Source organism: Arachis hypogaea, chromosome 13, assembly GCF_003086295.3.
Source record: "Arachis hypogaea cultivar Tifrunner chromosome 13, arahy.Tifrunner.gnm2.J5K5, whole genome shotgun sequence".
Lineage (NCBI taxonomy): Eukaryota > Viridiplantae > Streptophyta > Magnoliopsida > Fabales > Fabaceae > Arachis > Arachis hypogaea.
Window position 1 is genome coordinate 133920066 of NC_092048.1, and position 17917 is coordinate 133937982.

At 39.1% G+C, this 17917-nt stretch overlaps 1 protein-coding gene across 2 annotated transcripts; it reads left to right on the forward strand.

Annotated features, from left to right (window-relative positions):
- The first annotated feature begins 11698 nt into the window (after positions 1–11698).
- On the forward strand, positions 11699–16996 carry LOC112733778 (FACT complex subunit SPT16). 2 transcript variants are annotated; one of them, XM_025782861.2, is made up of 3 exons: positions 11699–12164; positions 12827–13025; positions 13495–16996. In XM_025782861.2, exon 3 carries the CDS (start codon positions 13509–13511, stop codon positions 16710–16712), a length of 3204 nt encoding a protein of 1067 aa, XP_025638646.1. In that variant the 5' UTR covers positions 11699–12164; positions 12827–13025; positions 13495–13508; the 3' UTR covers positions 16713–16996. The 2 variants fall into 2 exon arrangements, with proteins under 2 accessions (XP_025638646.1, XP_025638647.1); XM_025782862.2 differs by having other exon boundaries at positions 11740–12164; positions 12877–13025.
- The last annotated feature ends 921 nt before the right edge of the window (positions 16997–17917 follow it).

Here is a 17917-nt window from a genome sequence, read left to right on the forward strand (position 1 = left end):
TGTGTCAGGTGGGTGTCGGCTGTTAAGGATACAGACGGTGTTTTGACGATCTCTTGAATTAGCGATTTGTTGCCGTGTCCTGGTTTGGTGCTAGCAAGTTTGGAGAGGAGGTCGGCTCTGGCGTTTCTTTCCCTGGGGACGTGCTGTATGATTACCTGGTCGAATTCTTCTTTTAGTTTGTTGACCTTGGCGAGGTATTGTTGTAGTAGGGGATCTCGCGTTTGGTAGTCTCCGTTGATTTGGGAACTGACTACTTGCGAATCCGTGTTGATCTCCAGGACTTTTGCCCCGACTTCGCTGGCTAGGGTTAGGCCTGCCAGGAGGGCCTCGTATTCTGCTTGGTTGTTTGAGACCGGGAAATCGTATCGGACTGATTGTTCGATCACGACGCCGTTTTGGCTTTCCAGAATGACTCCGGCGCCTCCGGAAGTGACGTTCGAGGAGCCGTCGACGTGTAGTTTCCATGCCTCGGGAGGGGTGTTTCCTGGGGTCATCTCTGCGATGAAGTCGGCCATGGCCTGTGCTTTGATTGCGTATCGGGGTTCGAACTTGATGTCGAATTGGGATAGTTTGACGGACCATGCTAGCATTCTACCCGCTAGGTCGGGCTTCTGTAGTACCTGTTTGACTGCTTGGTCGGTTCGAACCGTTACGGGGTGGGCTTGGAAATATTGTCGCAGGCGTCGGGACGCCGTGAGGAGGGCAAAGGCTAGTTTTTCTAGGCGCGAGTAGCGGGTCTCTGCGTCTTGTAGGACTTTGCTTGTGAAGTATATAGGTTTTTGCTCCTTTTTCTTGTTTTCTCGGATGAGTGCCGCTGCGAGTGTTTCTTCCATTATGGAGAGGTATAAGTACAGGGTTTCCCCTGTTTGGGGTTTGGCAAGGATTGGTGGTTCCGCCAGGGTTTTCTTGAAGTGTTGGAATGTCGCTTCGCACTCTTCTTTCCACATGAAGGGGGCTCCTTTCTTCATTAGTTTGAAGAAGGGGATTGCTTTTTGGGCTGATGCTCCGAGAAAGCGAGATAGGGCTGTCAGTCGACCGGTGAGCTTCTGAACGTCGCGTAGGTTTTTTGGGCTCGTCATCTCGAGAATGGCGCGACATTTCTCCGGGTTGGCTTCAACTCCGCGTTGTGTGATCATGAAGCCGAGGAACTTCCCTGCCTCCATTCCGAAGGCGCACTTTGTTGGGTTGAGTCGCATTTGGTGTCTTCTTAGGGTGTCCATTACGACCTTGAGGTCGTTGATGAGTTGTTCGTCGGAGTCAGTTTTGGCGAGCATGTCGTCTATGTAGACTTCTAGTTTTGTTCCGGATAGGTTCTGGAATATTTTGTTGACGAGCCGTTGGTATGTTGCTCCGGCGTTTTTCAAACCGAAGGGCATGACTGTGTAGCAGTACGTGCCGTCGGGGGTGATGAACGCCGTTTTTTCCTCGTCGGGTCGGTGCATGGGTATCTGATTGTAGCCGGAGTATGCGTCCATAAAGCTGAGGTATCGATGTCCGGATGCGGAGTCCACTAGTCCGTCGATGTTCGGTAGGGGAAAGGCGTCTTTTGGGCAGTCTTTGTTGAGGTCCGTATAGTCGACGCACATTCGCCATTTTCTGTTGGATTTCTTTACAAGTACAACGTTTGCCAACCAGGTCGTGTAGGGAAGTTCTCGGATGAAGTTTGCTTCGAGCAGGGCTTGTACTTGTCTCTTGACTTCGGCCGCTCGGTCTGCTGACATTTTTCTTCTTCTTTGTGCTACGGGTTTGGCTTTGGGGTTCACGGCTAGCCGGTGGGACATGAAGTCGGGATCTATCCCCGGCATGTCGGCTGGCGTGAAAGCGAACAGGTCTCTGTTTTGTTTTAAAAATTGGGAAAGGTCTTCTTTTGGGTCATAGGGGAGGTTCCTGTTGATGAAGGTGTACTCGTCCTTGGTCTGTCCTATTTGCAGTTTCTCCATGTCGCCTTCTGGTTCGGGTCTAGGTTGGCCGTCTTGTCGGGCGTCTAGGTCGGCTAGGAATATCCCGGCTGCGTCGCGGGATTTTTTCCGTAAAGCCAGGCTGGTGTTGTCGCATTCTGCCGCGATTTCCCGATCTCCGTGGATGGTCCCGATGGAGTCGTCCTCCGCTACGAACTTCATAAGGAGGTATTTGGTAAAGATGATGGCCGAAAAGTCATTGATCGTCTTTCTTCCGAGGATGACGTTGTAGGCAGTGGAGTCTTTTAGGACCACGAATTCGGCTATGAGCGTCCTCCTCTTGTCACCGGTTCCTATGGTGAGGGGGAGTGTGATGGAGCCTTCCGGTTTGAGGAAGTTGTCCCCGAGTCCCGTGACACCGTTGCGGTGCGTCTGGAGATTTTCGTCGCGGAGCCCAAGCTTGTCGAAGGCCCCTCGAAAGAGGATGTTGGAATCTGCGCCTGTGTCTACTAGTATTCTTCGGACTAGTCCGGTTTCGATCTTCGCCGAGATCACGAAGGGTGCGTATTCGGCTGCGGTGCCGTGCTGGCAGTCCTCGGGTAGGAAGGTTATTGCTTTGTTGGACACGGGAGTTGGGGCTTGGTTTCTGACGGCCATTACCTGGAGGTCTTTTTTTATCTTGGATTTTGACTTGCATGGTGCATCTTTGCCCGTGATGACGTTTACTATGATGGTCGGGTCTTCTTCTGGACTTTCTCTTGGGGGTCGCTTTTGGGTTCTCGGGTTACGTCCTTCTCTCTCCGGTGACCTGTCTCTCTCTGCGCGTCTCGGTTCTCTGATGATTTTGGTAAATTCTGGGAGTTTGCCGTCTCGTATGGCTTGTTCAAGGGCGTCTTTAAGGTCGAAACAATCCTGCGTTTTGTGACCGTAGCCTCGGTGGTATTCGCAGTAGAGGGTTTTGTTGCCTCCTGTCCTTTCCTTGAGTTGTCGGGCTTTCGGAATGATGCCTCGATCCGCTATTTGGTGGTATATCTCGGTAATTGGTGCAGTTAGGGGTGTGTAATTGGAGAATTTGCCTATTCTCGGTGTCCGGTTGGTCGGCCTCAGGTGGTCCCGTTGATTCTCTTTGGGTGTTGCGTTATGGTGAGAAGCCGAATTGCCGCGTTGGTTGTTGCCGTGCTGCCGCTTGTTGGCTGCGACGACTTGGCTGACTTCTTCGTCGTTGATGTAGTCTTTGGCGACGTTCTGGATCTCATGCATGGTCCATACCGGTCTGGTGGTGAGGTGTTTGCGAAAATCTTCGTTCATTAGTCCGTTGGTCAGGCAAAGGCTTGCGACAGAATCCGTGAGTCCGTCAACCGTTAGGCATTCGTCGTTGAAGCGGTCGAGGTATTTTCTTGTGGATTCGTCTTGTTTTTGTGTGACCCCGAGCAAGCTGATGGGGTGTTTGGCTTTAGTGATCCTTGTAGTGAACTGGGCCATGAATTTTCGTGTGATATCGTGGAAATTGGTTATGGATCCGTTTGGGAGGGCGTTGAACCATTTGATCGCTGGCCCGGCGAGGGTTACCGGGAAGGCTCTGCATCGGACCGTGTCGGCTGCTCCTTCTAGGTTCATTCTGGCTTCGAAAGCCGTTAGGTGTTCTTGGGGATCCTTGGTTCCGTCGTACTTCATATCGGTAGGTTTGTCGAAGCCTTTGGGGAGTTTTGCTCTTAGGATTCTTTCTGTAAAGGGTGTAGCGCCCATTATTATATGGTCGTTTCTCGTGCGTTTGGTGTTTCGGTCCCTCCGATCTTTGTCTGAGTAGTGTTGAGAACTCAGATCTCGAGAGGTGCTACGGTTATGTTTCTTGTTGTATTGCCGTTCTGGTGATTTCTCGTGTCTGTGATCGCGTGATGAACTGCGACCGTCTCTTCTGTCGTGTCTTCGGGTTGGCGATCTACCGCGGCGAGATCTTGATCTGGAGGTTGCATGGCTTCCGTGCTCGTTGTTGTGTTTTCCTTTGTTGGTTATCCTGCCTTCGAGTTCCTGAACCCGGAGGCAGAGATCCTGGATGATCTGCGCTGCTTTGTCGCTGGCTTTCTCGGGATGTCGTCTGTCCGTGACGTCGTAATTGTTCGCGTTTTGGACCGTACTCGCTATTCTTGCTTGGTTTGTGACTTCACGGTGCTCGGGGGTTGGGTTAATTGGTTGAGAGTCATCCTGGCTTGAGGGGGTTTCCTCTAGGACGTCCCCCATCGGGCCCGGTTGGCGCAGGGTCCCCACAGACGGCGCCAATGTACAAGATGTCTCTGGTACGGGTTGAGAGGTGGATCGGAAACCTGCGGGTCGAGGCGGATGCCGGATCACTTGACTGGGGCGATGGGGGGAGGTACCTGCAAAGACACTCCGATGCTCAAGTCAGAATGGATCTGAGAGGTAGAAGTGTATGGAATGAATGAATACCTGGAGGGACCTGAGTCCTCTATTTTATAGGTGATGGAGAATATCTTATCTTATCTTATTTGGCTAAGATAAAGGAGACGTTTGAATTCAAAAGTCGGTTAGGAGTCTGAGAATGCCGTTTTTGGGCCTTCTAGAAGTGAGGAACGGGTCGGACCCGGGGAACCGGTGTTGGGTTCGGTTTTGGATCCGGGATGGTGGGTCGGATCCGTAACAGAGGTAAATTGATATTTTTCATGTTAGATTCTAATGGAATACACTCAGTATGTATGTTGAAATGCAACTCCTTATATCCTTAGTGAGGGCGTTTGTATATTGCCTCTGAAAGAGTTTTCATGAAACAAATAGCTGAAATGAATTGTTGATTTATCATTGAGTAATTGAATGTGTTACAATAGATGAGGCAATTCTGCTATATATAGCAAGCTACCATAGAATTTTGTTGAAAATAGAAAACAGAATAACAGAATTGAAAATAAGTTAGGCTTGACTATTATTGTTTTGATCTTCTTGATCTTGATCCTCTTGATCTTGATCTGTTATATTACATACTCTATCTCTATTACCCTCCCTCAAATTCATGGTGATTTTGGAAATAACATTGAGTTTAAAACGAAACTTCTTAAAAGTAGGAGCTGATAAGGCTTTATTGAAAATGTTAGCAACCTGTTCTATAGAGAGTATGTGCACAACCTTCAATTAATTCTGATTAACCCTCTCACAGACAAAATGCAGATCCAAGTCAAAATATTTTCAGTCAATTTGTCAAGAACAGGTGCACAGTAAAAGGGTTCAGGAAAAGGGGAAGAAGAAAAAGAAGGGGTTGATGAGGGATAATTGAGGCCATGGATCTATCACCTATATACTCTTGATACCATAAAAGAGTTTTCAATGAAACAAAGAGTTCAAATGAATTGTTGATTTATCATTGAGTAATTGGATGTGTTACAATAGATGAGACAACTCTACTATATATATAGCAAGTTACCATAGAATTCTGTTGAAAATAGAAAATAGAATAACAGAATTAAAAACAAGCTAAGTTTGACTATCACTTAACAATGTGTCTTGATCTTCTTGATCTTAATCCTCTTGATCTTGATTTGTTATATTACATACTCTATCTCTATTAGTTTCGGTATTTTGTTGCCTAAATCAAGAATGCATGAAATGCTTGAACCTTGTCTTGGACCAGGATGAGAAAACGTTTGGATTTCAGTATGGCTCAATAATTTTTTTTGATAAACATTGATTTGTTAACAATTCGATGTTGTTAGTCTCAAGATCATTTTGATCAATAATGATCATAAAATTTACACTTATAATTTTATATGTTATTTCATTATCAAGTTTGGCTGTCATTACTGCTTAGTTAATATTTTTTTGTCCGAATTTTATCCCTAATGTTATTAGCTAGTCTAGATTTTCTTACTCTCTCTTTTTCTCTTCTAAATTAGAAATTGTATTTTTTTTCCTTAATTCTTTTCACATTTTATGCTAGCTCAAAAATTTTTATTTATATATATTTTTTTCACGGTATTCTCCAACCCGACAGGATAATAACTAATCCGGATCAGAGCTCCATTCAAGAGTTTGTCGCCGACCAATGAATTACTACATGTACAAAGCGAGATTCAAACTCGCAATACTTACTTAAACGGACTAGTAAATTAACTACTAAACCAACCCAACTTAATTTTTTCACTTATAATTTTTGTTCACTTCAATAATACCTATCTTTGATGTATAAAAAGCTTTTATATTTGGAATTTCAGTTCCTCCAATTCTTTATTTTGATTTTGGTTCTAAAAGATTATAATTTCGTATTGGTTTCTTTGCAGTTTATTGCGGTAAAAACGCATAACAATGTGCATAAAAAAAATATTTCTAATTTATTAATAAATATGAAATCCGTAAAACTTTTAAAATAATTGGAATTTTAATAGACTAATCATATAAAGATATCAAGTTGGGATTTTTTATTTAAATAAATTAAAAAATATTTTATTTACTGAAATAAATAATTTTAAAAATTATTACGAAAATACGTAAGATTACTTATCTCATTTACACTGTAAACGAGATACGTGCAAGTTTATATCGTTTACACTGTAAATGAGATACAATAAGACAAATTTCTAACAACTATAAAAGGATGTGCAACTCTTGGCATTCTCCACATATATTTCATATATTCTTCTCCTACGTTTTTCTTCCAAAAAATGGGCAAAAATGTCTAGCAGTAGTGGATATGTGGTTGTCTGTGTGTATTCCAATTGTCGTATGAGGAACTGTGACAATGGGATGATATTTGAGTGTGATAATCCGTTACTATTGTGCACTCGGCGCGTAAGTTCGTTGTCCGAGTTGAAAAATCTGGTATTGAGCAACTTCAGTGGTTTAAGGAGAAAAGAGATCGAAAGGGTGGGGTATAGGTTACTAGCACCATTGCGTAACGGAATTTTTCGGTTTCGCCTGTTTCGGCTCCAAGGCGACGAGCATGTGCAACTCATATTTGACATCCATGGGAAAATCATGGCGGAACAAGTGATGGAACTTTCCACCAAGGTTGGTGATGTTGATGGCAGTGGATCCGTCATCTCGATCTTTGTGCATAATGACCCACCTCTCGCACCACCACCGATTCATGTTGCTAATCCAGTGGAAGATATGGACGTGGGAGATGAAGACTCCGACAAAGAGTACATTGCGGATAGCAACGATAGTGCTTCCTCTGAAGATGATGAGGAGGAGGAGTTTATACCGGAGACACCGGACGAGGCAGCGGTGCGCTATATTTTGCCTCCCCCACCCGATTCCGACGCTATCAGATGTACCAAGTCACTATCATGCATTGTATCTGGACGCGATGCATGAGAAATCTCCGTTTTCCAACACCGGAAAAGACGATTACAACCTAGACGGTAGAGTGGAGTTTCGGGTCGGCCACAAATTCAAAAGCAGAGATGCAGTAATGCAGGGTGTGAAGAACTACAGCATTCACATAAGTGTTGAGTAACGAGTGGTCGAATCAGACCGATTAAAGTACCATGTGCATTGCCGCCAAGTTGCAATTGGATATCCCTAGAGTCTCTGTGTAGCCCTCCGATAGAATCTCGAATACTGATTAGGTAAAGTTTAATTATAGCGTATTTACTCATTTATGATTGCTATATCTATTGTAGTTTCCAACTATGAAAGTTTTATTTCGTTAGGGAGGTCCGGAGGGTTGGTGGAGCGCATACGTGTTTAGCACCCACCATGTCCCAATACCATTAACAGTTGGACAACAGCCTCATTTGCAAGGTCATCCTGCCGTTGGTACAGCCCAACACATCCGTCAGCAACAGTGGCAGCCACCGGAGATGGACCAGTTTGTTCGACGTGTCCGTTATCAAGTAACCCCCAATTAGTAACAAGATGTAACACCTCGCATACTGTCGGAGTGTCTCTGTGCCCCCTGCTGCGCAACCACCATAGGCTTGGCACCGAGCAGTCACTCCGCCAACTCCCATGTCTCGGTACCATCTGTAGAAATCACGGAAGCACCCCACAGGCTCTCAGTGCGCGCGTAGCCCAAGGTGGTACGCCACGTTCTGCATGGTGATAGCAGCATCACCCCATGACAGGTGGAACATGTGGGTCTCCGGACGCTAGCACTCCACAAATGCCGTGATCAGGGAGTTGTCAAAGACAAAGTCCTTGAGAGGCACCGTGTCGCCGAAGCCAGCCTCCCTCAAATACGGGACGATGGCATCCGGTGGTGGAAGCGTGTGATTCACTCATCGAGGCAGAAGTAAGCGAGGCCTCTAACAAAAAATAAATGATCACAATTAGAAAAAAAATTATATACGTGCATCGACATAACAAACTGAATAAACTATTGTATACATTTATTTAACATAAATTTACACATATGTACTAATTGAATTTCTGTTGATACAATTTTTTATGCTAATATTTATTTAGTTAATTAATAAACATTTTCTCAATACATTACTTAAAATAAAAACATTGACTAAAGTAATTAATAATCTAATTCACAAACTTTTACTTAATAATTTAATTTAGGTAGATACAAAATTACATAATTGTTCATTTAACTTAAAAAATAACATTTACTTGGATAGTTAATATCTAAATTAATAAATTAAGAAACATGGAACCAATAAATTAATTTCAACAGTTAGAAAATATCTACCCCAATATTTAATACCTAAATTAATAATTATGTAATTAAAAACTTAATTACAAAAAAATAAGAACCACATTTCTAGAATTATACCCTATTAGTGACCTGTTACTACCAATACATTTAGCCACCTAGACCATAACTTGTATTCTAGTTTTTCATAAGTATCTTAACCATGACTATACATATATGGAATAACATAAACATCAAGATAATGAAACTAACCGCGAAGTTAGTTGCCCCAACGTAGTGTCACGTCGCATGCAATCTATTGATGTCCGGATCACGTGCATCTATGTGCATCCTTATCTTACTAAAACATATGGTCAGAAAATAGCAGAAGAGAGAAGAAAGTAATGAAAAGGTTGAAAATGGGGCACAAAACCTCGTTGTAAACGACATTTATTCATAGGCGTCACCCAATCTTATTTCATTTACAGTTTAAACGAGATAAACTTGCACGTATTTCGTTTTCACTATAAACAAGATATACATGTGTCACACACACTGTCTTATCTCGTTTACGGTGTAAGCGAGATACGTGCAAATTTATCTCCTTTACATTGTAAACGAGATAAGTAATCCTATGTATTTTCATAATAATTTTTAAAATTATTTATTTCAATAAATAAAATATTTTTTATTTTTTTTAAATAAAAAATTCTATCAAATTGTTGTGAATTATCATTTAAATAAACAACTATATTATATGTTTATTAAAAATTAATTATTTATATAAAACATAATAATTAATGTAATGACTGCTTTTTTTTAAATATGAAAAATCACATGCAATTATTTTTACGTAAAATTGATATTAGAGAACTGTTAGATAATTTAATAAGTTTGACTAAATTATTATCTATCAGTTCTTAACTATCAACTTAATATGAAAATAACTACATAGAGTTTTCACCTTTTAAAATATTAAAAATACCTTATAACAAAATGATTTATCTAACCAAGTTCAACTAAGTTCTATAACTGTTTTTCATATTCACGCTTCTTCTCTACTTCCACCGCCGCCATTGCCGTCACCTCTTCCTCTTCCTCTTCCTTCATTTTCATTTGAATTTTTCCTACTCCTTTCTTTTTTGTCATCCATCATCATCATCATCATCATCATAGTGTTCTTTTTTCTCTTTCATTCTTTTTGGTTGCACATGTAAAATTTCAATCCAATATGTGTGCATTCAAGTCTAATATATAAAGCAATACTCCTAAAAAAAGAACTAAGAGCAACAAAAAAATAAAATAAAAAAATATAGCATTAAAGTAAGATTAATCTATGTTTATGTAGCAAAATTTCTGTGTTAAAATTAAAAAATTTCGGTGCTATTTTTGTTTATGGTAAGAATTTAATTCAATAAGTATAAACTTATATTCGTTCAATTAAATAAGATTGTAATACAATACAAACATGTTCATTCAAATCCAATACGAGAAGCAATACTCCTAAAAAAAGATGTAAGAGCAAAATAAAAGAAAGAATAACAAGAAAAAAAATACATAAAAAAAGATATTTTTGTGTTTTATAACAAAATTTTGATGTTAAAATTATGAAATTTCAGTATTATTTTTGTTTATGACAAAAATTCAATCCAATAAATATAAACATATATTCATTCAACTAAATAATATTCAAAACAATTCCTCCTCCTTCTCTTCTTTTACATTCTTATAATTTTTATTTCACCCTTTTAGTGTTACAGTTAAGAAATTTCGGTGTTAAAATGAAGAAATTTTAGTGTCATAATAAAAAATTCTAGTATTATTTTCTGATAAATTCTGCATAATTCAAAACTCATTTTTCTTCTTTGTTATCATCATCATCTTTTTTTTTTCAATTTCTCATAATTTGTCTGTTTTATCTTCATAATAAAAATAAAAATAAGGAAAAAAAATCAAACAAAGAAAAAGATATATATAATGCTACAAAAATCTCTAAGAAAATGAGAAAGAAAAGAAAAAAATGCAATCATAACAAAGCAATAAAAGAACGACAATGACAAAAAAAGATGTAAAGAAGACGAAGGAATACAAAGGAGAAGAAGAATACAAAGAAAAAAAGAATGCAAAAAAGAAATGTAAAATATGAAAAGTTAACGTGTTCACATGCACTAATAATGAACGTAGTTTTTGTTGAGTTTAAATCAATTTAGTTGGACTTGAACATTAGAAAAGCTAATAAAACAAACACATAGTGTTCGTTTGGAAAGTTTCAAAAGTAATTTTTTTGAAATTTTGACTTATAAAAAGTAGTAGTATTGATGTCTGGTGCAATTTTTAAAACCAAATTGCAGCTTTCTAAGAAGCTATTTAAGAGCTTACAGAGAAGTTTAAAAAAATGACTTTTTTCATAATATTATTACTTTTTATCACATTTCTATAAAATAAGCACTTTTAGAACTAAAAATCCAAATACAAAATAACTTATTTATAAACTACTTTTAATATAATCATTTATTGTTTAAGCTATTTTTTCAAAAAGAGTTTAATTAAGCTGTTTATTTAAATTGGGTTGGTTTAATAGTTAGTTTATTAGTGCATGTTTGGGCGCCATTATTTTGTTAAAAAAAGATCTTTTTTCAATGAAAAAAGATCTTTTTTTATTTTTTAACGTGTTTGGCAAATTTCTAGTAGTAAAAGTAAAAGCACTAGTAAAATCAAAAAAAGATCTTTTTTGAGAAGCTGTAATTTACATCTTTTTTTAAAAGATCTTTTTTCCTTAAAAAAAAGATGTTTTTCATGTAATAAATGAACAAAAAAGTACTTTTATACTGTTATATCCAAACATAATTGATAGATAAAAAGATCTTTTTACATGAGATATCCAAACATAAAATTACTTTTACTTTTCTATAAGATCTTTTAAAAAAAGATAACTCAAAAAAAGATCTTTTTTTAAAAGCTCACCCAAACAAGCCCTTAGTTCGCTTAAGTAAGTGTCAAGAGTTTGAATTTCATATTGTGTATACAATAATCCATTGGCCAGCAACAAACTAACAACCCTTCGATGGAAACTCAGGTGTAATAATTTTGAATGATTTGACTAAATTTTTATCTAACGATTCTCAACTATCAACTTTACGTAAAGTCAACTGGAATTTTCATCTAAAACTCAGTATCACGACGAATTAATTATTGGTTTGCCGAGTTAGGGGATATATGCGGAAAATAAAGTTTGGCGCAATTTTTTTTTTCTTCAGTCCCGTTCCGCGGGTTCAAGTTAAAATACTAAAAGTACTAAAGAGGCATCAGCGCCAAAAGAACCCTAATTGTTCCCTCTCTTCGAAGTTCGAAGAGCTCTTTCTACGTTCTTCTCCAGTCTTCTTCTCCGCCACCACATTCCATAGCATTTTTCAGTGATCTGAAAACTCCATTAACCAAATTCACACTCCATTCTCCTTCATACTTGCACCCTCTGACACTGTAACCCTTCGTACACAGTTAATTAGGCCCCAGAAGAAGTTATTGAACGAAAAGAGAGAAAACAAAAAACCCTAACTTCTTCCGACGCTCGAACTGAACAGAGGCACTTCTTCAAATCCTACTAAAGGAACTGAGCGAAACGGAACGAAACGAAGCGAGTGTCTTTTGCCGACTTTGACCTTCCACTGTGAACGACTTCGGTATTTACTTCAAACTCTTAATTCCGCTGAAATCGCGCACCCTTTCGTACTTTTCTGCTCGTTCATCGTTTTCATTTTTTTTCTCTTTTTCCTCCTCCTATTTAAACCTGTTGTGAGTTTCGAGGTTGTGTGTGTGTTTTGGGTTCTCCAGTGTCAGAACTGCAAAACGACTGAAGGCGGTGCTTGTTTCATCCGCCGTAAGCGCCTGCCGTGGAACTGATTCCTAGGCGGATGCTTACAAATACGGTGTAGTTGCAGAAGTGATGATTTGTGAAATCTTCTTTTATTTATAGAAAAAAGAATAGGGAAGTGAAACCCTAGATTTCATTTTAGAAAATACGAACAGTTTTTTTTGCTGTTCTCAAAATTTTTGTGCCAACAGTGAACTGTTGGCTGTAAAATTTGCAAATTAATATTCGCTCAAGAATTATGAATATTGGCTGGGATCTATTTGGTTTGGAGTCAAGTGAAATGTTTGATCTAGTTTCTCCTAAAGTTTTGCGCTTGTGTGTCTTGGTTTACAGTTCCGCATTTGAGATTTTTTGCTGTTTTGGTTTGTGAATTGCATGCTGATTGATTTTATGTGATGCTTTTTGTTGTGCATAGTTCATGTGATTAAGCAGGGGTCAGGCTCTTCGTATAATTATCTTGATTGTTTGCAGGGAATTGTACAAAACTAGTGATGTTATGTTTACTACTACTGTGAATATAGGCTCACTTAGAAGTGGATAAGACAGGAATTCTGTGCTTCTGCCTTCTGGATTGCTGTTGCTACCTCAACTGTGTCTTTACTAATACCGTGGAAGAAAATTTGCCTTCTGCACACCAAACTGGAATTTGCCAAAATTTCTCCCTCAAAAGGTCCTACACTCCTACTTACTGGAATCATTCATAGTATATCTGTATATGCTCTTATGGTGTGCAAACAATTTTCATTTGCTACCTGGATGTGGTAACAGTTTTTGGAACTTTGCTATTTGCTGTGTTGACAACTGAACCATACATCTGGCCTGTATGTATTGGGGACTAAAGTGACATATCAGTTTATTTTCTATTTTGTTGAGTGTTTCTGATATGTGCAATGAAAAATCCAACTGCATTGCAATTACTTGTTTTCACATGCCAAATGATAATGGAATAAATTCCAATCCTAGTGTACTCTAGTTCCATATTATGCTTTATGACCGAACTTGTTGAGATAGGAATCTGCTGGACAATTTGTTGGTCTATCTACCCATATTATGTGTTCTCCAAAGAGAATAGTAATCCTATTAGCATCCATAACTGCTTGTTCAGAATCCTTAGTTACAAATTTTCCCTGTTCTTTCAGAGAGATAATACACCATGGTTGAGCTTAGGAATGGAAGTGCCCAAGCTGCCAATGGAAAATCTAGCGCTGCTGGATCTGCATATTCTATTGATCTGAATGCATTTCAAACCCGACTTAAGTTGTTCTATTCACACTGGGATGAACAAAGAACGGATCTCTGGGGCTCCTCGGATGCAATTGCTGTTGCATGTCCACCACCTTCAGAAGATCTGCGATACCTGAAATCAACAGCACTAAATTTATGGTTGCTTGGGTTTGAATTCCCGGAGACAATTATGGTCTTCATGAAGAAGCAGATCTATATCTTATGCAGTCAAAAGAAGGCATCTATATTGGAAACTGTGAAAAAACCTGCCAGAGAGGCGGTTGGTGTGGACCTTGTTTTACATGTCAAACTGAAAAATGATGATGGAACTACTCTAATGGATTCTATATTTCGTGCCATCCGCACTCAATCAAAGGCTGATGGGCATGACTCTGTTACTGTTGGATACATACAGAGAGAGGCTCCTGAAGGGAAGTTGCTTGAAACATGGGCTGATAAATTAAAGAATACAGAATTTCATCTGATTGATGTGTCCAATGGGTTTTCTACATTGTTTGCTGCAAAGAGTAATGAGGAGCTTATATCAATTAAGAGAGCAGCATATCTGACCACTAGTGTGATGAAAAACTTTGTGGTTTCGAAACTTGAAAATGTAATTGACGAAGAGAAGAAAGTTAGTCATTCCGCATTGATGGAGGAGACTGAAAAAGTCATACTTGAACCCTCAAAAGTCAATTGTAAATTGAAGGCAGAGAATGTTGATATTTGTTACCCCCCAATTTTTCAGAGTGGTGGGGAGTTTGATCTAAGACCTAGTGCTGTCAGCAACGATGAATTACTTCACTATAACTCTGCAAGTGTAATTATATGTGCTGTTGGAGCCCGGTATAAGAGTTATTGCTCGAACATTGCTAGGACCTTCTTGATTGATGCAGAGCCTCTTCAGAGTAAGGCTTATGAGGTTCTACTCAAAGCCCATGAAGCTGCCATTGGTTCTTTGAAGCCTGGGAACAAGCTGAATGCTGCTTACCAGGCTGCAGTTTCTGTTGTGGAAAAGGAGGCTCCTGACTTGATTTCCAATTTGACAAAATCAGCTGGGACAGGCATTGGCATTGAGTTTCGTGAGTCTGGGTTGAATCTTAATGCTAAAAATGAGCAGATAATAAAGGAAGGCATGGTTTTCAACGTGTCCCTTGGATTTCAGAATTTACAGTGTGAGAGCAGTAAGTCTAAGAACAAGAACTTCTCTCTGTTGCTTGCTGACACAGTCATCATCAGCAAAGATAAGACAGAGGTTGTGACTTTGATGAGCTCAAAGGCTCTAAAGGATGTGGCTTATTCATTCAACGAGGACGAAGAAGAGGAAAGGCCAAGTAAAAGATCCCGTGGGATTGATGGAGAGCCCGTTGTGTCTAAGACAACTCTTAGATCAGACAATCATGAAGTTTCAAAGGAGGAACTTAGAAGGCAGCATCAGGCAGAGCTTGCTCGTCAGAAGAATGAAGAAACTGCAAGACGGCTTGCTGGTGGTGGAAGTGAGAGTGGAGAAAACAGGTCATCTGTGAGGACTACTGCAGATCTGGTGGCATACAAGAACATAAATGATGTTCCCCCTCCCAGAGAGATGATGATTCAGGTTGATCAGAAGAATGAAGCAGTTCTTCTGCCTATAAATGGAAGCATGGTGCCTTTTCATGTGGCTTTCATTCGAACTGTTTCCAGTCAGCAGGATACCAACCGCAACAACTATATCAGGATTATCTTCAATGTTCCTGGTACACCTTTTAATCCTCATGATGCGAACTCAATGAAGTTTCAGGGATCTATATATTTGAAGGAGGCTTCATTCCGCTCCAAGGATTCAAGGCACATAGGTGAGGTTGTTCAGTCCATTAAAGCACTGAGGCGACAAGTTGTATCGCGGGAGTCTGAGAGAGCCGAGAGGGCAACCTTGGTCACTCAGGAGAAACTGCAGCTTGCAAATAATAGGTTCAAGCCGATAAGATTGTCTGACCTTTGGATCCGCCCTGTTTTTGGTGGTCGTGGAAGGAAGATACCGGGTACACTTGAGGCACATGCAAATGGATTTCGATATTCTACCACCAGGCAAGATGAGCGTGTGGATGTGATGTTTGGTAACATCAAGCATGCATTTTTTCAGCCAGCAGAGAATGAAATGATTACGCTCTTGCACTTCCATCTTCACAACCATATTATGGTAGGAAATAAGAAAACCAAGGATGTTCAGTTTTATGTTGAGGTAATGGACATGGTCCAAAATGTTGGAGGGAGTAAGAGGTCTGCCTATGACCCTGATGAGCTTGAAGAAGAACAACGTGAGAGAGAGAGGAAGAATAAGATTAATGTGGAGTTTCAGACTTTTGTGAATAGGGTAAACGATCTTTGGGGACAGCCCCAATTCAATGGCCTTGACCTTGAATTTGATCAACCCCTTAGAGAACTTGGCTTCCCTGGCGTACCTCACAAGTCATCTGTATTCATTGTTCCGACTTCAGCATGCCTTGTTGAACTGATTGAGAACCCTTTCCTTGTTGTGACACTGAGCGAGATTGAGATTGTGAATCTAGAGAGAGTTGGGCTTGGGCAGAAGAATTTTGATATGACTATAGTTTTCAAGGACTTCAAGCGGGACGTCCTTAGGATTGATTCCATCCCTTCAACTTCTCTAGATGGCATCAAGGAATGGCTGGACACAACTGACATCAAGTATTACGAGAGCAGGCTGAATCTGAATTGGCGTCAGATCCTGAAGACAATCACTGATGACCCACAAGGCTTTATTGAAGGTGGCGGCTGGGAGTTTCTGAATCTGGAAGCTACTGATTCAGAATCCGAGAATTCTGAAGAATCGGACAAAGGCTATGAGCCATCGGATATAGAGCCTGAATCTGAAACAGATGATGATGATTCTGACAGTGAATCGCTTGTGGAGTCTGAGGATGACGAGGACGAGGATGACTCGGAGGAGGATTCCGAAGAAGAGAAGGGAAAGACATGGGAAGAACTTGAGAGGGAAGCAACGAATGCTGACAGGGAGAAAGGGAATGATTCTGACAGTGAAGAAGATCGGAAAAGAAGGAAGGCGAAAGCATTTGGCAAGTCGCGACCTGGTCTTAGTGGTGGCATGCCTAAGCGGCCCAAGTTGCGGTAGATCTTGGTTTTCCTTTGCTAGTAGTTTCTTGTTTAGTGCAGTGCTTTTTCGTTTTAGCTTTCCTAATTGGGATGCAGATTTCGGGGAATTCTCTAATCCATCCATATATAATGTGGTGTAAGCGGAAATCGATTATCCGATCAAAATGGAACTTATCCAATTTAATAGTTTTAGCATCCATGGGTATTCTTGTTACTTTAGATCCGTTTCCATTTTGGATTGATATGAATTTGTAGGAAGCTGTTAATTCGTAGTTTAATATATGATATAATGTTGATTAGTTATATTATTGATCTGGGTTGATAAATAGTTTGAATTTATATTTTTCTTTTTTAAAAATATTTGAGCAGTTTTTCTATATTTTATTATTTATTTGTTTATGTATATATTTTATTTCTGGGTACCTGTGTAGCTAAATTGATCTAACTTGGTTTCATTTATATATTTTCTTTTTTAAAATGTTTTACAGCAGTTTTTTCCACCCCAAAGCCTTTCAACATATTACACTAAAGGTTCACGCATAAATAAATTAGAATGGTTAGGAGAGTTTAATTGTAATGTAATGATAGTATAAGATATGATAGTGTGAAATAATTATTTTTGCTTATATAATAATACTTAATATACGTATCAAAATTAAATTTGCCAAATTAATTCCCTTATAATTTTTTTTTGAAAGGTAATTCCCTTATAATTAAACTGTTTTGTGTAGCGTATCACTAGTTCGCCACATCAACCCTTCAAAGATTTTAAATATCATCATCTGTATTCCATATTTTAAATTTTTAATGTTATGTTTGGAGAATTAATAGTGACATTGGTGAAATGCAAATTAATGACGACGTTTTCTATATAGATTGTTGTAAAATAAACAAGGTAGATGTATTAGATATAAAATAAAATATAATAATAATATTCACCACATCAATATTTTACACTAATAAAATGTATTAATATTATATGTATTAATATTATACACTAGCACTCACTAGGAGAGAGAAGAAAATAGACTTTATAATAATATATGAAAGAAGAGAGAGGTAGAAATATTTGTTATTGCTGTGTGTATGAAAAGAAAGGGAGAATGATATTTTTGTTGTGTTACATTCACGGAGGTTCACCTCTTATTTATAGGCTTATGGAAGGAAGATTGTCAACCTTCATTTATTTCATTCTCTTTTGAGAATGTAAACTTTATATAGGAA

Coding starts and splice junctions, on each gene's coding strand:
- LOC112733778 (XM_025782861.2), top strand. CDS start 13,509: ATGGTTGAGCTTAGGAATGGAAGTGCCCAAGCTGCCAATGGAAAATCT.